The 21,852-nt window shown below is 38.8% G+C and overlaps 1 protein-coding gene across 5 annotated transcripts in view; it reads right to left on the bottom strand.

Moving 5' to 3' along the window:
* Positions 1-2,765: 2,765 nt before the first annotated feature.
* CYSLTR1 (cysteinyl leukotriene receptor 1) overlaps positions 2,766-21,852 on the bottom strand; it is a 28,586-nt gene continuing 9,499 nt past the window's right edge. For 3 of the 5 annotated variants that reach the window (XM_088129230.1, XM_007426606.3, XM_025165658.2), the window contains 4 exons: positions 14,585-14,714; positions 10,304-10,447; positions 8,239-8,388; positions 2,766-6,296 (listed from right to left, as the gene is read on the bottom strand). In XM_088129230.1, the coding sequence (XP_087985356.1) occupies positions 5,263-6,279 (1,017 nt within the window). In that variant the 5' untranslated portion in view covers positions 6,280-6,296; positions 8,239-8,388; positions 10,304-10,447; positions 14,585-14,714 and the 3' untranslated portion in view covers positions 2,766-5,262. The remainder of the gene's footprint in view (positions 6,297-8,238; positions 8,389-10,303; positions 10,448-14,584; positions 14,715-21,852) is intronic. The other 2 variants (XM_025165659.2, XM_025165657.2) reach the window with 2 other exon arrangements.

Raw genomic sequence — 21,852 nt, 5'->3', positions numbered from 1 at the left:
CTGATTGGAAAAAAAAAAACCAACCTTAATATATACAGAATGGAGCCAGGAGGAGTCGTGGGAAAACGTCACATATTTTCAGAATCTCTTTTCTTACTCACTTGATAAGCACTCTGTCCTGGTTCTTTAGACTGTTTATATCTGGGACACCAAGGCACCAGATGCAGAGAAATTGGGGTGAGAAATATATGCCAATTGTTAGACATGTTCTGGGAATAGCCATTTGGGACAATGTTCTTGTCTCCATTTCCAATGATCAAGTTTCCTACATGAAACAGTGTGGTTGTGTTTGTATGTCTATCTTATCCCAGAATGTTGCAAATGTAGCAGCTGAATTAATGGGACATATTGAACTTCCTTAGTTGTTTTGTGACTTACCTTGTCATGCAAACCCAGCTCATGTAATCATTATACAAGGCTATATATTGTCCAAACCCAGAAAATGGATGAATTCAACAATTATGTGGAACGTGTGAACCCAGAAAATGTATGTAGCTCAGAAAAAGAGAGTATAGTCTGATACCATCTCTACCTGTCATCTGGATGGCGATGCCATGAGTTCTCTATCATATCCTGAACTCATATGGCTGAAAGAGGCCCATCTAAATCTAATCTCCTGTATAAAGCAGGATCTGCAGAGAACAACACAGCCACAGTAGAAAGTTGGTCATCAAGCTTCTGCTACAAGATTCTGCCACCTCCTAAGTAATTTTATTCATTTAGGAGATAAGGTAACAGAGATGAGGCTCCTGATGACTGCATGCATGAAGACTTTTTTTTGGTAGAATGATGGAAGCAGTTTGCCGTTGCCTTCTTAGATTTTGTTAACTTCCCAGCAGCCCTGGAATTCATAGACAACCGCCCATCTGTGAACTATCTAGGCTCAACACTGCTTAACTTCTGAGATCAGTTGAGATCAGCTAAATGCTGCCACCTGCAGAAGCATTTCATTTAGGAAGTTCTTCCTAATCTTTAACACAAATCTTCTTCCACTGGCTCTAAGAGCAACAGAGAGCAACTTTTTGTAGGTGACAGCACTTCTGATACTGTGTCTCTCTCCAATTGTTTTTTATTATCTGGATTTTTCAACTGGTTGTCATAGGATTTGATTTCCAGAGCTCTCCAGTCACCCTCCTCAGAGCATGGTCCAGGTTGTTATTATTCTTCAAAAGTTAAATTCCAAACTAGGCAGGGGATCTAATCAATACAGAATGGGACTGCACTTTTCCCTCCCAAATTGGAGATGATCTATTCTACACTGTTACCATAATCTGGAGAGAATGGCTATGCATATACTGTAAGGATAAAAGGCCATCTTCCACAGAAGGGCTCTTGTGCCAGCTTTTGGACTGGTGCAAAACTCTTCTGCCAAGAGTGATTTAGCCAGAGTTTGAAAAGACACAGATATGGTGTAAGCTCCTGTGCCTTCCACAGTTTCACCTTTGTAGGTCATCTAATGGATCACTACACAGCCAGCTTCCCCCACCTGCTGCTCCTTGGATACATTAACACACAGCTACTTTCATTGTCATGCATCACAGCCAATGGCCATGCTGGATGGGGAAGATGGACAATGTTGCCCAGCACATCTAGACAACTTTGGCAGCCTCTGTCTACAGCAATTGAGTATCATGGATCTCTAGAAATACTGCCTGCACTATGGCCAGCATTCAACAGTGGGCAGCAATTCTACAACAAAATGCATTTATTTTATTTTATTTTTTTCACTTTTTTTAAATGCAGCCCCTTACATTACATGGTAAGAACAAAAAAACAGCAAGCCCTACGCATGGCATCATCACAATGTTTATAATTTATATTCATTTTATATTTAAAAACAAAAAGGAAGGAAGGAAGGAAGGAAGGAAGGAAGGAAGGAAGGAAGGACGGAAGGAAGGAAGGAAGGAAGGAAGGGAGGGAGGGAGGGAAATGCTACTTACTTACTTACTTACTTACTTACTTACTTACTTACTTATTTATTTATTTATTTGACTTGTCCCCGCCCATCTCCCCACAACGGGGGACTCTGGGCGGCTTACAACAAACTAAAATCGGCAATACATAATTAAAAGATTATAAAACCAAAGTACAAAGAGAAAGATAAATACATATATCCAGGCAATACCATAATAAAAAAAATTGGTACTGTACATGGATACTTACTTATCACATTCAACAATGTACATTGTGCTTATAATGCAGCGCTGTTTGCAACAATAGGGACACTTTGGGAGGGGAGAACCCTTTGGTACATAATTTGTGAAATGTGCTACTCTATTGGGCTGGTCTACTCATTTTCTTGGTGGGAAGGATCCAAGTGTCGAGCTGGCAAATTGGATTCCAGGGAGCTGAGAATAGCTTAGATCTCCAGAGAGCTTCAAATCACAATTATATAGCTTGTATATCTAGCACAGCATTGGATATATTGAAGGTGTGAAGCTTGATTAGCTTCCGTGCAACTACAAAATCCATGCTTTTTGGGGATTCTGTACACATCCTCCTCTCTTCTGCTACCTCCCCATTTTGCAGAAGCTCTGCTGATTCCCACCACAGCAAATGTTTGCCTTTCCCACTAGCATGGCAATTAATAATGTCTTGAAAGTTTGCCCAAAGGCCTTCTGCTGAGAGATTCCAAGGCTGTTGACATTAGTTCCCCAGCAGGCTATATTTTCTGATGCTGGGCCACCGTCCCTTTGAAGGAATGTGTGCGCTTTCCCACTGCTCAAATTTATTTCGGCCTCTGTTTTATTTCCCCCTCCCCCCGCTTCCCCTCCCCCGTGCCACATTTCTTGGGATCTTGCAAAGAGGTTGATCTGGCTGCTGAAAAACGAAACTTTGATTGTGGGAAGCCATGGGGGTTATGGCTTTGTGTAGCTGACATGATTGGAATTCGGGTGAGGGGGAAAAAGAAAAGGCTGGCTATTTTTTAATTTTCATCCACTGTCTCCCACTCCCAGTCTGCAGCCTCTTCCCTGCTGCCCCTGTCAAAAATGATGGGAGAAAATCATGACCCTGAAGCTCATTTTGTCATCACGATGGCTGCCTGTTTGTATTTTGTGTGACCAGGATATTAAATCATATCCAATTCCCTGAAGGACATCTTAGCTTTGACCGAATCACCATGGCAACTTGCCAACCCAATGCTACTTAAAAAATATGGCACAATGGAACAGTTTTGTAATTTTGTATATGGGATTTAATTGTCTTAGGGGAGCCCTTATCTCTTTTAGATGGTAATGTAAATGTTGAGTTTACATTACATTTATTGTTGAATTACTCAACTAACTCCAGGGATTAGAGTCTTGCCTAGGATTACATAAACTCCAGCTGGACATCTGAGTCACTAAAACTGTTGACTGTAGAATGAACTAACCCTTACATCTACCAAGATAGAGGTCCTAGAGAAACATAGGCCCTCTCTAGGCACTCTGTCTCTATGGGTATTTTGCTTTCACACATGTCCTCCCCAACCTATAATAATTATACTGGGTGGGAGGAAATGGATGGGAGATGGGATGTATACCTAAAATTCCCTTCCTCCAATATACAGAACTACTTCTGGATGAAGGAAAAGGTGCTCATTCTTCTTTACATTCTCCTTGCTGGGCTACAGTTTTCATTGCTATAAATATGGCCCGTGTTAGCTGGCTGTGACTCATATGAGCTCTCTAACATCTGGAAACCTCAAGTTTCTCAGCTGTATGTCAAAAGATCTCTCTCTCTCCATCTCCTGAAAATAGATTTGCCACCCTCCAAATTTGCCTGTTTAGTCCTTAAAACTGGAATTAGATTGGCCTCCAAACTGTAACATTTATTTACTATTATGTCGTTAAAAAAAACCCTTTTCCTCCTTTCTACCCTTCCTGAAAGCTGAACAACAGAAGAGTTTTGTTTCAGCTTTGACTAGGGCAAAAGGCAATATTTCATTGTAGATCTTCCTTGTTTCTCTAAAATGATCACTGTCCCACATTTACTTTTCTTTTTTGTTAATATTTTTAGCTCTCTAGCATAATTTCCTAATCCTTTAATAGCCGATTGCCACCTCCCAACTTAAAATAAGAGGCTGGATTTCCTTTTCCATGCTGAAAAAAAAGCTTGCTTTTAGGATGAAAGAGAAAAGTGACCCACCATCAGAAAAGACTGTTTCACAAGATGACTCAGCCAAGTGTTCCCCATTCAACAGTTCTTTACCAAAGAGGGGTGAATTCACTTTCTTATAACCAGCAGTGTGGAGCCATGGTTGAGCTCAGCTTTCCCCAAATCAGGGTTCTCCTGACACATTACACTGGAAATTCCTAGAATCTCTAACCAGCACAGTCAAAGGATTCCAGAAGTTAAAAAGTCCAACTCATTCAGGAGACCACTAGGTTAAGAAATTATGGTTTCTTTTCTGTATAGTTATCAATCCAAGAATGCTTGATCAGGGTACAGTCTGGTGCTATTCGAGCTGGCAATATCATATCAAGGGTAGGCACCCATAATATCACATTAGATATCCAACTTGCTCTTTCATGTTTGAGCAGAAAGACAAAAGAAGCTTGTCTCTGGTAAGCTTGGCATGCAGAGATGTGTTCAAGTACAAACAGTCCTGGGCTTCAAAAAAGAAAAAGAAAAATGCTAATACGAAATCAACTTATATGGTTTATAGTAGAGGTCCCCAAGGTTTTGGGGAGTTAGTGGATCCTTTTGGTATCTTGAGAATCTGATGTGGTGGTCGTGCAAAATGTCTGCTGATGGGGAAAATTGTCTATCTGCAAAATAGCTACTAAGGGACATAACCAGTTACAAGACATCAGTATCTGCAATTTCTTTAGTTCCTTCTCCTGCCCTATTATCCCTGCTTATCCCTGCCTTTTTCTGAACAAGTGGGCACACTTCCAAACATAGCGTTGGATTGCAACTCATCTTATAGGGTTTGTTTGGAGCCCAGAGGCATATTTGGAAATATAGATGATGCATTGCAGGGACAACATTTTTAAAATATAAAAAATCCGATGGAGCAGGGAATCTGAAAGTTGCCAAGGGAATGTCTATATACGTACTGGCTTCTCTCGGCACCATGCTGAGGAACTAGGTAAACACCGATGCACACAGATACACAGGTGAGATAAGCTGCATCTCAGATTGGCATCTGTTTGGGGGAGGTGTTGGTAGAACGTCTTGCCAACCCTCATTAGTTTCAGTTTTACAAGGTGCTAGACCGTCCGTTTCTCTGTCACTTCCAAACTGTGTGTTTTTGCCAAGGGACAGATGAAGAAGCCCTTACAAGTCCATATGTTCCATTGTGTTTCCATTCGCTGCTTCCTCCATCTTTGAGGACATCTTCCTGTGATGCAAACTGGAAGTAGAAACCTTTCGGAAAGTGGAAAGTCTCCTGCGAAAGTTACCTCCAGAAAAGTAATAGAGAAGTGGATTGAAGCAACAATTGAATGCCGCAAGGGAGTAGGTTATCACCACAGATTTCTGCATGTAGAGATTCTTCTCACAGGTTGTATCCTCTCTCATCATAAAATGGATGTGGACAGTGCGTTGGACGTGATACGGGGTGAAACTCAGGAGGAAGACTATGGTCACAATTAGGATCATCCAGATGGCTTTTTTACGAGCTGCTGCTTTCTTATGCATGGGGTTCTTCAGGAGTTTATGTAGAATCATGGTGTAGCAGATGGCAATGGTAATAAAGGGGAAGATGAAACCAACAAATAATGCAATGTAGTGGAGAATCATCAGCTTCCTTGCGTCCTGTTTCCTTGGTGGTTCAAAGCATTTGGATATGTTTTCGTTCGATAACTGGGTATTTTTCAGCAAAAATGGTGAAGTGGTCAGCGTCACGAAGAACCAAATGCCAACACACACCATGATGGCTCTCTTCTGTGAGATAAATTGGATATTCCTAATTGGGAAAACAATGGCAATGCAACGGAAAAAACTCATTGCTGTCATGAATAAGATGCTGCAGTACAAATTGACATACATGGCATAGGAGCTGATCCGGCATAAAAAGTCACCAAAGAACCAGTTGCCTTTGTTGCTGTAGTAGACCACTCGCAGGGGCAAAGTACATACAAACAGAAGATCTGCAATTGCGAGATTGAACATGTATATCTGGAAAGGTGTCTTCTCCTGGTATGTCCTGATGAGGACACACAACACAAAGCCATTTCCCACAAATCCCAGGATAGAGATTATGGAGTATGTCACGGGATACACCTGACTCCGAAATTCATCAATGGTGACATTGCATGACATGTTTTTCATTGTGTTTACATGAGAAGCCATGGGATCACACTCAACTCCTACAGGGCAAAAAGGGGGGAAAGAAAACAAACACACTCAGAATGATATTTAAAATGTAAAGATGTTACCAGTGAGGCAGCTCCCTTTTTTTTGTTGTTTTTTTTAACTGATTTGTTCTTAAATCGTGTATAAAAATAGTGGTATACCAAGAATTTCTCATTCAGTTTTATGGAAAAGAATTGGTACTTGGTTTTATGTTCAAAGGAGTCAAAAATATCAGTGAAGCTCTTGTGATATGTGGAATTCTTGACCTTACCTTAGTGACAAGGTAGATGATGGGTGAATGTGATTGTCCTGCCTTTCACTGTTCGATCCCCTCTGCAGTAGTTTGCAGCTTCCCTGGCTTCTCATGCATTAATCCCAAGGAAAATGATGAGGGCAGCCAGGGAAGATGCAGAGTAAGAGGGGGGGAAAACAGTCCCAGGAGCATCACCCATCCATTACCAGGGATGAAATAAACTCAGAACATCCTCCAAAGGCAATCTAAAGAAGTTCTAAAGACTCTGAAAAGTTTCCATTTAGGCTGTCTGTCAGGCCAGGAGAGTGATAGTAAGCAGGAAAGCGATTAGCATCTTGTCCTGATTTGCATATCTGCCAAATAAATGGATTCAATTGCTTAGTTAGAAGTTTTCTTGGGGGTAATCTCCTATATTCCATTCTGCATTGTGTCTAGTGAGACTTTTATTTATTTCTATTGAGGACAATTTAATGAGACAACCAGAAGGGGGCAATCCTGATTAAAGAGGAGATGCTACATCACTAAGTAAAAGAACTGGTGGTGTTCTTTTTTGGGTCTCAGTGAAAAGGCAAGTGGTGCAATGTTAAAGAGAAAATATGAGAATAGTTCTATTGAAAAAGGTGATACGTGCTGGACTGGAAGTGTGTACATTTCTCAATGGTTAAAATCTCATGCTTGCTTATTGGGACTCGCCTCCACGGAATTGAAAAGATCTTGTTTCAGGTGCCCCTGAACATCTAGAAAGTGATGGTTAGATGTTCTAGAACACAGTAACCTAAGGAACAGCTGGTGGAAGCTTAGTTGCAGAGCCCATGTTTTGCAGGAAGAAAATCCAGCCTCTTTCCTTAGCATCTCCAGCTAAAGCTAAAAGATATTTGTTAAAATCCAGAAGGTGGTGTAGGCAATACCACACCAGATGAACCAAGGGCTAGGTTCAGTTTTGGGTACTTTCCTCCCCTCCTAAACATACAGCTCATGATGATTTTTATTTGTTTCGAAGAAATGAGATTAAACTGCAGATACAGAAGAAGCTGAAAGCTTAATGTGCCATTAGAAAAAAGCATTCTTCTCTGTGGCAAACCTCAAAGTATATATCCTAAACGGCTATATTACTTAGCAAGGAAGCACATAGTTCATTGAATAAGTCTCCAGTTCATTTCAAGTAGCTATAGTATGTAGAAAAATTAGGAATATTGACCCTACACTTGATTATTCAGATATATCCTCACTGAAACCATTTATCCCAGTTAAGTGTGTCTAGGATTTCAGTCTGCCTCTTATCATATTACTCTGCAATTGACTAACTGCCAGTTCATGTCCCTAAATTCCATAAAAGTCAACTATCTGGAAGAGGTAGCACATGGGGTGTGATGTCTTGAAACTAGAGCATGCATCCAAAGATTATATCAGCACCCAACATTGTTTCTTTAATAAAATGTTGGGTTGTCCACACTTTCCTTTGTACAGTATCTATAAAAAGATTGCCAGGAAACCTAGCTTAAGTGCAGGTGGAGGCACTGATTTAAGTCCAAGGGCTGAACTAGCTGTGGACAAATGCACCATGAGTTGCATATCTCTAGGTGGCAAGGCTGTAGCGTGTTGAAGATGGGGCCACAGTCCAAAATGGGCAGAGATACCCATTGTGGACATACAGTGGTTTGTATGCTTTCTCCAAAACAAACAACCCTTCAAGCTCTACTCACATGCTTCTGAACATTTCTTCTTCCAGAACTGAGAAGCATGAAGCCTTGAGAGAGAGGTGGCAGAGCCGAGAGCTGGACAAAGGGCAGTCCGTGTTCAAGAAAGCAGTTATCCAGATGGAAAAAACTCTGCAGGATGTAGGTTTCCTATACCTAATGTAGTATAGAAAGAGAGGGCGGGGGGACGGGGGGAGAAATAGCTTTCAGTAAATTGGAGCCCGGGAAACACTCCCTAGAATTACCACTTTGAGATGTGGTTAAGGGTTAAGCACTCCCAAGCACATTTTTCTAAGTGCTTCCTGGAACATTACCAAATTAAATTGCCAAAATTGATTCAAGCATAGAAATCACACCCTTCAGCTTGAAAAAAGCATCTTTGTAATTTAGGGATGGAAAACCTTTTGAACCCCCAAGGTGCCTGCAGTGAGGCTGATGGGTCTGGAGCTGCATACGCGTGCGTTCAAATACACAAATAGATATGCACACAAGCGCACCCAACTCCACACATACCTGCGAGGATATATACAAATGCAGAGGCAAATACACCCCCAGAAGCAAACAGTTATAAACAGAGAAACACGCCCACAGACTCTTCTCCCCATTCCCAGTGATTGACACTTAAAATGCTATATTCAGGTTGCAAAGCAATAATTTCATTTGGAACTGCTTGGGTGGACATTTGTTCTCAGAGTAGTTCAAGGGGTTGTTTTCTAATTGCTATTTGCAGTTGGTTGACAGCAGTCTTCATGACTTGGGGGAGAATAGAGGGCCAGTACTGTAACCCTTCCTCTTTTATTTATTTCATTTAATATGTGTGTGTGTGTGTGGCCACCCATCTCCATACAAGATTCTTTCTCTCCTCCTGACCATCCTCTTAAAGAGGATGCTGCAAAGGAAAGTAAGGGGAGGACACCTTGGAGGCAGCCTCTGTTCCAGCCCAATCACACTTCTAACTTTTTGCAACACAGCAAGCAAGCAGGATATCAGGACTAATGTTGAGCTAAAATTGGTCATCCCTCTTCCTCAAAGTTTTCTTTTCTTGTGAATCAGGTGTTGATTTTCCTTCCACATTCATCAGAATTTCTTCCCATTATTTTTCTGCAGTTGACAGAGAGAAAAGGTTGCTTTTTTTTTTTTTTAATGTATCTCTCTATCATTCTGCTGCTTTCCTGGTTCTCTCTGCTTCTGGTTAGAAAAATCAGTCTTGGAAGGAGGCTACGGTCTAGGAGAGACAATGGAAGGCAGGACCTTTGCACATATCTCTAATTCACTCAGATATAAGTCAGGGCCAATAAGAATTTTACAGTTTTCTTTTTCTTGGAACGGGCTGTGGGGGGGGGATGAACTTTCTGGAGAAAAATAACGCAGGAGAAATGTTCAGCACAGCTGTAGTCAGAAACCAGATCCTGTCCATGGATAATAGTAGTAAGCAAGGATGCTGAAATGGCTTCTGGCCTAAATGTTAATGTCTAAATGGTGGTTGCTCAACAGATATTGCTTTCTTTACATCTTTATGGAACCGTTAAAGAAACCAGGGGGTGGGGTGGGGCAGAGGGAAAGTAGCCCAGACTGAGTAAGTTCTGACTTGAAAGCCTTTAAAGGCTTAAAGTCTCGTTTGCACTGGTTGGGCAATTTAAGCCATGCTGAATCATAAATGTCTCGACCCATTTAGCTTAGACAAGGGTGTCGTCTGGATCCAAGGCTGAAGATTTTAGAGTTAATCCACATTATCTCCAAGCAGAACTAGTCAAGCTCTGGAGAACCTCCCTCGTTTAGTGTTGATGATACTCTGCTAGAAAAATGAAGAATCTGACTTCATTTTGGCCACTTCACTGATTCTAGATTTTCAGCTGGCCAAAGTACTTTTATGAGAAATCCTCCCAGCTGAACCAACTTTTCCAAATAACATATCATTGCATGGTTGTTTACTTCTGCTTTTTAAATGGAGTTCTTTCATTATTACTGGCTGCCATCTGACTTTCCTGTTGGTTCTAATCTAAGCAATATGTAGCCATGGTATTCTTAAACAAATCCATCTAGAATTCTTTCTTAATAAGAATGTTCATACCAAGAGCTCAACTTCAGATGCTTTCTGAACTTGCTGGGAATAATTTGATGATGATGAAGGTTCAGTTCTGCAGGATTAACCCAAGGAATCTAGTTGAGTAAATGTGCAATCATCATGTAGAAATCCAAAGTTATCTTGATGTTCCTTGAAAATAAAGAGCAAAAAGCACAATGAAAACAAGTGAACAATTACATTTCAAAAATCTATTTTTTTCAATGTGTGTGTGTGTGAAAAAACCCCCTGATCACTATGGATAGTAAAGGAGACATATGAGCAAATACAACACTTAGTAATGCATCACCCTTAAGGAAGAAAATGTATCACCAAAACAAGGACAAAAGAGACTACTGGATTGTGTAAAATAGCATCTATTAATTTACAGATATCAGAACACATGTAGAAACAATTATTATGATTTAGAAAGGAAATATAGTTTATCCAGGTGAGGCTGGGAAGTATATGACCAGGTAAAGTGTGCTACTTGCTCAGGCTGCTGTATGTGTAACTTTTGATTGGTAACTTTAGCATTTACTATGCCACTTTTTCATGGTCCTTGATCTTTAAACAGTTAAAGATCTGGACACGCCTTTGAACTAAGAACATGTTCAAATAGAAGACAGTCATGTAAAACTGCCCTCTATTGATGTTTTCAACATTATGAGAAATAAATTGATTTCAAATGTGAAATAGTCAATTGCTGAAATTCTTGTAACCCCATCTCTTTCATCACAATAAATCTTGCTAAAGAAGATTTTGTACTTGGGCAGAATTACTTTTGCAGATGCTGCTAAAGAACTTGATACATAGAAAGGCCTTGCGTGCTACCTCCAGCGTCTCACCAAAGTCTGCCAAGTGTACTTTGTAATGTGACACTTTACCTGGTCATATACTTTGTAATAGGACACATGGCACTCCTACATGTATTTAACTGGAAATAAACATTAGTGAATATTATTACATCCATGGAGACTAATCAGATTGAGACCATTCAATTAAATTTATAGTTAATGACACCCACATTTAAATTATGTTAAATCAAATTTAAATTTTGGTAAAGCTCCAACCACTTCTTCATCCAGAATCTACCTTTTTTTTTTTTAATGTGGCAAAGTTTTGGATTATGAGCTTGGATTTCAGTGGAGTTTTTGCATGAACTCATTTTCTGGTATCTGGTTTTTGCATGATCTCATTTTCTGGTTTCTGGTTTTTGTATGATCTCGTTTTCGGGTTTCTGGTTTTTGCATGACCTCATTTTCTGGTTTCTGGTTTCAGTTAGATTGAATTCAGTTAGACTGAATTAGAATTAGAATTCAATTAGATTGAATTAGAATTCAATTAGAATTCACTTGAATTAGAATTCAATTAGAATAAATTCAGTTAAACTAATCCGATTGGATCAAAATAGCTTTTCAGCCCCAACTGGCTTTTTGGGATGTTGTCAGAAGCAACAGCAGGGCCTTTACTGGGAGTTGTTGGGAACATGTACTTCTGACCAGTTGAAACAATGATGAAAACAAGAGCAAAATCTTGCAGGGACAATGCTGTTAATAGGTGCATGTTCAAACTAAAAACTTTACAGTCCTAAGATCTTCCCAGTTATATAATCATTTAACGGAAAGTTTAAAAGAAAAACCCACAAAATGTTTTGTGCTCTTTTCTTTGCTTATTTTTAAATCTACCTGGCCCCTCGGAACTTTATCTAAACAGTACTTCTGTTTGCTAAACACAATTATCTGCTGTTTGATTTCCTGATAACTTGATTTTAATCTCAGCTGTAAGCAGCTTTAGCGCTTATTTGAATAAGAAAGGTAGAAATGAGTAAGGTTTTGGTTTTTTTTTTTAATAGTGGTTGATGTGAAAACAGTTTGGTGATCTTAAAACAAATCAAACTGTTAGAAAAGAACAAGAGCTGAACACAGAATAAAACTTGAAAGCATAGAGTGGAAAAAGCGTATATGAGTGGAATGAATTTCATGGTTGGATTCCAATTTGGTCTTACTTAGACCGACTCAATAAAATTAAAGGATTAATTAGGACATGAATAGGACACATTGCACTCCTACATATATTTAACTGGAAATAAACATTAGTACACTCAGCGGGGTTTACTTCATAGTGGACACATAGAATACTTTTATAATGGATAATTACAGGTAGTTTTCACTTAATGACGGTAATTGAAACTGGCAACTTCATTGCTAAGTGACGCAGTCATAAGGCACAACATCATGTGACTGTGCTGACTTATGACAGCAGTTCTGGCAGTCCTAGTTGCCATTGTTAAGTGAATCCCACACAGCCACAGCATCCTGTCATCACAAGATCGCTATTTGTGACCTCCTCCCGGCTTCCCTTTTGACTTTGCTTGTCAGAAGCCGGCAGTGAAGGTCGCAAACAGTGATCACATGACCATGAGATGCTGTGACTGTCGTAATTGGAAGCCAGTTGCCAAGTGCCCAACTTGTGATCATGTGACTGTGGGGACACTGCAACAGCCACAACTTTGAGAACCAGTCATAAGTCTCCTCATTCAGCACTGTTGTAACTTCGAACAGTTGCTGAACAAGTGGTCATTAAATGAGGACTACCTGTATACAATTAAAATGGCAGAGAAAGAAATCTGGATGATTAAATTTTCAACCACATCTTAAACCCTCTCCTCCAAAACAAAATTGCTACCAAACCGAATTACAGATTCTTTGCCCAGCGAAGGTAAGAAGAGTTGATTTTTGAAACACTAAAGAGACCATTAAAACAAAAATAAACAAACAATACAGAACCCTAGATCTGTGTATCTGATCAACTGGAGAATGAATATGAAGATATTTGAATTTTGCCCACGTCTATTCAGAAGAATGCCCAATGCATGACACCCATGGGAAATCGACTGTAGGGAATCGACAGAAAGATACATGGAAGTGATTTTTATGGATATATCTTATATCAGAAATTTTATTCTCTGGCCTGATTATGTTTTTGCTTTAACCATGCCAAATTTATGGGGCAAACATTGTTGGAGATTGAAGCATTTTATCTGTGAGTGTGACCGTTCCTGAGCCCAGGAATCTAATCTGGACGAGGATTAGTGAAACAAGTTTTAAAACCAGAACAGAAAGAATATTTATTTACAGGAAATACATCACAGGCATCAGCAAAGCTTAGCAGCTAGGAAGCTACATCCTACCAGGAAGACAGTCCAAGAGCATGTGCTCCTTATGCATATATGTGCCTCGAAAGAAAGACAGAAGGGGATGACCTCTAATTCGCCATTTCATAGACAAGAAGACAAAGCTGGACAAAGAAGAGATGCAGAGCAAGTATCTACACCCTGCTGTCCCTTATGGCTAGTAGGAAGAGTCAGTAATATTTGATTTGGACCTCCAACAAATACTATAAAGATAGGTGTGAATGTATTTACTATCTTCAGTTGTGTTGCACCCAATAATGTTGGTTCTGAAACATTTTTACCAATACTGTAATCTTGCAATGCTTCCCAAACATTGCCTTGCTTCATCTCACCATTTGCAATTTCATGTGTATTCTTGTTGCCCCATAAAAATGTCTGATGTGCACCCTAGTAGGAACTATAGCAGACACACAGGCAGCCATCCTTCAAGCAGTGTATCTTCTTAACTGGACACCACTGGCCATGAGCTAAACTGAACCTGACGAGTGTCAAATGCTTCACATTTGTCAGGATTAAAGCCTGCACAAGATAGCTTGCTAGCCATGATTACTGACTAATTTAATAGATGGTGGATCACTAATGTACAACAGGAGGAAGGGATCTCAGCAAGAACCTGAATTATCACTTGGTCTGCTCCTAAGTTCTATATTCAACCAATTCTCTGTCATCTAGGGACCTGTGGCCCTTCCAGTTCAACTTCCAGATGTTGCTGAATTACATCTGCAAGCATGGCCAAGGATGCTAAGAGCTGTAATTCAGCAACATCTGGAGGCTGTAGGTTACCCATCTTTGCCTAGAGGTTAAGAGGTAAAGTTGAATTGGAAAAATCCAAGCAATAATAGGAACCAGAAACAGAGATTCAGGATCTACCCAGTTCTAGAGTTACCCATCACATTATTAATAATTTGTTTTCTTAATCAGAACATGTCCAAATAAAATTGAGGACAGTTAAATAAGCAAAGAAATCAATTATTTCAACTTCTGCAAAAGGATCTACATTGCAGAAGGCCCATCTTAAGAGAGTCTGTACTCCATGAGTCAGAAATGCCAACTACTCTGCTAGTGGAAGAATTATATACATTTCAATTACAGACCTTCCACACTGGACTTGATCGCTGATTTAGGGATGTTCGCTGGGAAGCTTACATGGTCTGATGATCTGCTTCAGGATACTGGGCAGAGTGAAAGTGAGATCAGCCCTCGTTGCAACGCTTTCTGTTGACTCTATAGAAAGGAAAGGAAGATAGGCTAAGTCTGTGTGGACCTAAGATAACAGAACAGATTGTTAAATATTTACAATATTTACAGCTTAACCCCTTCCTCTCACATCTTATCATTGATCCTATTTACCTGACTCAAACACTAGACCAACAGAATTTTCACTTCTAGCCACAAAGAGGCTTGGAGAAATGTGATGGCTATATTTAAAATTACAACTGGGGAGGTCCATTTCAGCCTGCTCTCACTTTTGGAACAGCTTTAATGCTTTTTCTCAATGAGCATGCAGAAAGAGCAAATAATCTTTCAGCACTACATGGAAATCCTTCTCTTTAGCCTTCACTGGAAGAGACATCAATCACTGGGGATTACAGAACAGGCATCTTTTGGATCAAGCATCTGGAAAAATTCAAGTTCCATTTTAGGTATCAAACAGATCCCTCTTGTTTATCTTACAGCTTCTGAAGAAAGCTGCTTATGGCACAATTAACTTTTAATGCAGAATAAAAATAGTTTTATTAGGCTGCCCATTTGAAGCATATTCTCCAGATTATTTGAGATTCTGACCATCTTCATCTTATAAATTCATTTAACTTTTACTAACTTCAGTGGAGGAGACAGAAAACTGTTTCCCCCCCTTATCTTTCTCTCCCTTTCTATATAGACACACAGATAAAATGAAATGTTGATAGCCCAATCAAAGAAAGTAACCCATAAAAGTGCCACCAATGGGAAGGCAAGAAAGGGCTCTAACAAAGAACCAGACCTGATGCCAGTTAAATATCTACTAATTTAGAGCGTTATAAGAGTTTTTCAAGTTGCAAAAAAACTTCCTTATCCAAAATATGTATGATCATTTGAACACATATACATCATTCAAATGAAAGTCTATTACTGCAGAGAGTGCTTGGTCATTAATTTAATGGGATTATCATTAGCTTTTTATTGTATTTTACATTGTTGAGTGATGCTCCTTTGGAAAAGTTTCCAAAAGTTTGATGCTACTTTTGGAAAATGTTTAACATACAGTTTTCATTAAGAGATTGATTAAAAAAACATTTTTTTTAATCAATCTCTTAATGAAAACTGTATGTTAAACATTTATTTTTAAAATTCCTTATTAGAGGCAAGAGAGAAGCAATTTCCTCTGATGCAAAAGCAGGTTTTAAGGACTTATTTTGTCCCGAACAACTCAAGTGAAAGATTGTTCTTTGGAAGAATGGCCTTTACTCTGCTTTTTAATTACACACTTGATTTGATAGGTTTGATATTGCAAATGGAATGCTATCATTTCAGTGCATTAGCAATAATCTGTGTTAGCCAGAGAATGATTTGGCTACAGTTTCTTCTCTTGGTTTATCTATATTCAGATTTAACCATATATTCCACGTCCCATGGTCTGACTATTGCTATTAGTGGTCTGACAAAAGTTACAGCATTTTGTATCTAATCCTTGCAAATGAAGTAATCACATTAGAAGCTTGGAGACTGAGAGCCATGTTGATGGGGGTGGGTGGGGGTTCCTAGAGGCCACATTGCAAAACATATATGAGGGTAGAAAGGAAGGCCTGTATCACATACCCATTTATGCAGATATTAGTTGCTTGATTATCTGATTCTTTGCTTTTGAAAACCCTTTCCAAAACGAAAAGGATTTTGGTGCAATTCTCACAGGTAGAATCTGGTGTTCTGATCCTTATTAGAGAAGAGTCACTCAGGCTATGCATGGAAATGTTCCATCTTTCATGGTACCATAATCTCTCCAACACTTTGCAACCTCCCTGGCTCCCCCTACTTCCATTCACTCCCAAGAGAAAATATCAGAAGGCAACTTCTTCTAGAAGACATTTTCTGACTGAGAAGTATAAACAGCCAAGGAGTTTTCAGATACATAATGGAAACAAACAAACAAACAGACAAAAACAACAACAGTTGATCCTCATCATCTCCAACCGATAAAGCCAGCTTAAAGGAATGACTAAGAGACACTTGAAAAGAAGTTGGCAAGCACCCTAAGATGAACTTTGAATCAGAAAAGTCTTTTTCACAGGGAAATTACATGCTTGAGCAACTGGAAATCTCTTCAGCATAATGTTAGACTGAACCACTACAGTTTGGGGTTGGTTGCACAATCTGTGAAGCCTTACATCCAGGGCGTCCAACTGTGGCAGTTGAGTTCTGGAGGCCATTCTCTAGAAAGTAAGAAGCAAAGCCTGACAAAACTAAAATGAATGAACTTAGTTTACTTTTAAATCTAACTGAAATTAAGTATAGTTTAAATTACTGTGCTACAGTCCTGTATTTGCTAGTTTTCTCCTTCCACATTCAAAATCAAAATGTGGTAACAATTTTTGAAAATCTCTAGGGGGTGTACCCAAGACTTTGGGAGATGGCACGCAGTGCTGAGGAGACTTAAATCATGGCTTACATAGTAGCTGTGTTCCAACAACCTGCTTAACCTGGTTACTGAACTGACCTATTTTCTGCTTTCCCACATTGAACCAGAAACTAATCAGATTCCTAGTTTCTCACAACATCCCAAGCAAGAAAACAATTAGCCCAGCTGACCCCATTAAGCAAACTAGTCCACCAGATTTGTAACTGACTCAGTTAAGGGTAAAACTAGCCAGGCTGAGCTTGTTAAACAAACCAAGTCACTAGGTTTGTAACTGATCAGATTAAACGCATTGTCTGAGCTCAGTAAATGGGTTAGCCTGAAGTGTCAACCAGACTGTAATTGGCAGGGTGGTTGTCCAGATGCTCAACTCCATTTGTCCTTTGCTCTAGCTCATACAGCCAAAAGAGATAGTTGATGGGGTCTGCCAGACATTCTATGCAAAGGCACATGTTGTCCGTCTCTGGTTTTAAACAGAAATCTTTTTTTCCCCTAAAAGCAACTGTTTTACCACTGAGGAAAGCTCCCTAAAATGGAGATGAGAACAGATTATTAAAAGCCAAACCAAACATCTAACGCAGTGTTATCTATACTGGGACAGAAACTCAAGGAGTGAAGAAAACAACTTTTCCAGTTGTCCCAGTGGGCAATGCCTTTTCATGCTAGACATTGGGCCAGAAGTCCTTCAGTCTATCTTATGTTTGAGTTGCCAGATAAGACTCTCAGCTTCAGTTCATCCGTTCAGACCTCCAGTAAGATTGATCTTTTGCCCTTCATCAGCCAACTAAATGGGGAAAGGAAAACAAAACCCTTTTTCAAGTTAATAAAAGCAAGAGAATCCCTAGGCTGAGGACAAGCATCTACAAAGATGCTGTACCAAAGCGGGGAGAAAGATGAGGAATGAAGTTCATATCATGAACAGGAATTACTGAACAGTTATAATGTAATGAAGAAAAAAAGAAGATACGAAGAAGGAAGGAAGGTAAGGAGGAATGAAGGCCATTCCTTTTGGCTTCTGCTCCATCTACCTGACAGATGACCACCCAAAATTATAATCTTCAATTGAAAAAACAGTTTACATTGGCCACATAGGAAGACCAGAAGCTGATCAGATTCATCAGGGATCTTTTTATAAACACAGAGCCTATTACTCTTTTTATCATTCTGGGAGGGCAATGCCATGTGGCCTACACTATAAGTTACTTCTGAGTAATACTAGCCTTAGCTCCTCAGTGCAAGCAGTGCCATTCTCTTGCAGCCCTAGCTGAGTATGGAACTTGCACATTACGAATTTCTCCTTCCATTTTCTCCCGGTATCCTTCCTTTATGTCTGTGACCTGTTTGGGGCCACGAGTTTAGCGTTCATTGCTTGACCGAAGTTCAGAAATAAATGCAAAAAGAGGAAAAGTGGTAGAAAGGAGGTTTAATTGAAGCAGAGTCCCAATGTATTCTCTCTTTTTGATGGGATTGAGAACATAAATGAAACAACGCATAGTACATTAAATATATTATACATGAATAGAACGTGCGTACCAGTACATGTTCAATAAGGATTGTGTACAGAGAGAATATAAAAAGAAGACTTATGGAAAGAGATGTGGTAGCACTCATAAGGCTTAAAAAAGGAAATGAAATAAAACAAATAGAAGTAGATGTATCAGAAATCACTAAAACGAGTGATCAGTAAAATAAATGATGCCAATTGCAGACAAATTCACAGGAACACAGATTAATTGGCTGACCTTTGCACTGAAAGGTTGAATGTGGGATAGGAAACCAAAAAAAAAAAACCCCAAAAAACCCCAACAAAAAACAACACCCCCCACCCCCCGTTAAATATAAATGTTTAAAAATGCAGAAGTACAAGAAGGAAATATAACACAGTCTGTATGCTTCTTACCGAAAAGGTTATCTAGGCTCTTCAGTGGAAAAATGACCATCCAAGCTATTGATGTCTAGAAGAACTCTTACCCAACACAAATTTCAGCTCAGGCTGGAAACCATTTTTAGACTATAATCTAATACATGGATCCATAGGACATTCAAAATTTGGGTTTATTTATGCATAGAATCTATATTTCAATTTTACAAGATACCTAAATCAGAATAGATTTTAGCAACATAAACTAAACTTACTATAGTGTATAATTCCATGCAGTGATTTATACTGTGTTTTGATATTCATTTTTCAGGTTAAGTTTAATTGTAATTCTCAGTCCCCTAATGTGATATAATATATATTTAACTATTTACAACTAATTAGTGATATTTTAGAGAGTTATAACCTGCATAACATTTTAAAATCCCTGGTTTATTCATCAGTATTATCTTTTTTATTCTTTTTTCATCGGCTCTTTTGTATTTGTTCATACATTTTCTTCAAAGTGCCCAATAAAAAAAGAAGGAAAGAACCTGGAATTAAGATGACAGTTGCGAAGTTATGAAGAAAGTGGCAATGACATTGCAAATATGACGACATATCAAAGCGGCAAGATTTAAGACACTTAAAAATGATTAATACCAATGCTAATTACAGACAGGCTTAAAGGTTATGGAAAAACCAGATACTCTATATCTCATAGTTAAATGAAACAGAAAATATTAAATAGATAAATATTTAAAATATAAGACATGAACATAGATAAGTCTGAGAACAAAGAAAGTAAAAGTAATTAAAACATGCAGGAGAATGTAACAAGGATTCCGCATGACAGTTGTGAAACTATATAAAAAATAGACCCTGAAATATGAAGGCAGCACAAATTGGCAAAGTTACAGAAAAATGGGCAGCCACATTGAGAATATGAAAGCCTAGCAAAATGGCAAGAGTTCCTATAGTTAATATTTGTGATATTTTATGACAATATTTTGCACTGATCATATTATAGTGGTGTATTCATTAGTAAACCAGTGACTATTGATAAGTATATAAGATCAGGTAGATTTTTATTTATTTTTCTTCTTTCTTTTCTTTCTTGCTTTGTATTGTTAGTTTGTTTGGGGCTGTCTCTTTTCTGATTTTTCCTTTAGTTTAAATATTGTTTTGTTAATAGTGTATGCGCAAAGTAAGTTAATAAATCAAGAATCACTGTAGTTAAAAATGATAATGCCACTATTGATTGAAGGCAGGCTTAAAAGATGTAAAAGCTACACTCAGTATACATGGTCAAAGTCAGTCACAACATACTAAAAATAAAAAATAAAGAGACACAAATGTAGACTAAATAAAGCTATGTACAATAATACATAATAAACAGTCAAGCTGTGAGCAAAATAAGCCCATCCTTTATTTATAATAAGGAGGAAAAGATCCAGGTGGAAAAAGTATGCAATTCCTAAACACAGTGCAGAAAAATGAAATATTCAAACACTTGGTCCTGTAAATAATGACAAGAATTTAAGTTGCATTGGGACTACATTACGACAAACTTCTGTGTCAACACCCCATTAGTTGGATACACAAATGGATAAGTGCACCCTCTAAGCTGCTTGTTGTCCTATCAAACATTAAGGAGAATCACCAGTGGTTGTTTTCTCCACCAGCAGGTGACACTCGGAGGTAGGAAAAACTAAGCTCTGGGAATCCACCAATGGCTTTCTATCATTTGTTTACTGTTACATGTAAGGCAGGGAAACAGATAAGCACACTTTGGTCACTAAGCAAAACTTTAGACCATTATGGTATGCTGCCGTCTCACTTTCCCATGTATTCTGAGGAGCTATAATGTCAACTTGGAAAGATTGCCCAAGGCAAGGTCACACATGAATGCAGAAGAGAAAGACAAGATCTCATTCATTTTTAAAGCCACAAAATGTTGCAATGGGTGAGTTAAGCAAATGCTGGATTATATCTGGATTGCACCAAAGAACCCCCCAAGATGTCTATCTGGGCAAATATCTAGCCTTATGATAGGAGGGATAAATCCATTAATTTTGCTTTTTTCTTCAGTTTCACTGCCTTCAGTTCAGTTCAGTTCTCTTTTTTCGCTCAAAGCTTTCTGCCCATTTCTCTGCACATATCTCCCTGCATAGGTATTTTTGTGCAACACACATACACACAATTTCCCTAATATATTTATGCATATTATTTTGACTGAAACATGTTTGTATGCAGATTATGACTGGAGAATTGCACGTTAACGTTCAGAGGAATGCAAATGTTGAGCAATGGCCAGCTTTCATAGATCAGCGTATGCATTGATTTGAACTTTCAAAATTCAGTCAGTTCATATTAAAATGTGAGGGTGCCTAATAAAAGGTGGGCATGTGTGTGTTAGTCCTTTCCATTCCTTCCCTTCCAGTTTCTCTACCTGGAGGAGAAAAAAAAAAGAGTTGAAAATAGCATGATTCCCTCCTACCCCCACCCCGGGCACAATGTATGGTTTTCTGAAGCTTTCAGGAGCCCGAAATCACCTTCAAAACCTCATGGTGCTTCCAGATCAGTTTGGGGCAGTGTGTAGCGATCCTACATATTTTTAAGAAGCCATAGAATTAGACCAAATTGGTCTGGTCTGAGACTAGATTTAGCCAAAACAGATGCAAAAATCTATCACAAATGTCTCTTCTCCTTTCCAGTACACTATCTGAAAGTAGGATCTACCCCTTTTGATTCCTACAGAGGCAAATGATCTTATTTTAAATCTTTATTGCATCCTGCTGGGTTGGTTAAATGTTAGGATTCCATCCAATAATCTTCATGGCTGGGTTGGGAATTAAATACAGAACTTCCTGGTTGAGATTGAACATGTT

This window comes from Python bivittatus, unplaced genomic scaffold (genome assembly GCF_059951505.1).
Source record: "Python bivittatus isolate LINGU-HERP-01145 unplaced genomic scaffold, Pbiv_v1 ctg000790_np1212, whole genome shotgun sequence".
Lineage (NCBI taxonomy): Eukaryota > Metazoa > Chordata > Lepidosauria > Squamata > Pythonidae > Python > Python bivittatus.
Note: the sequence above shows the minus strand (reverse complement) of the source record. Positions and strands in the feature narration are given on the sequence as shown.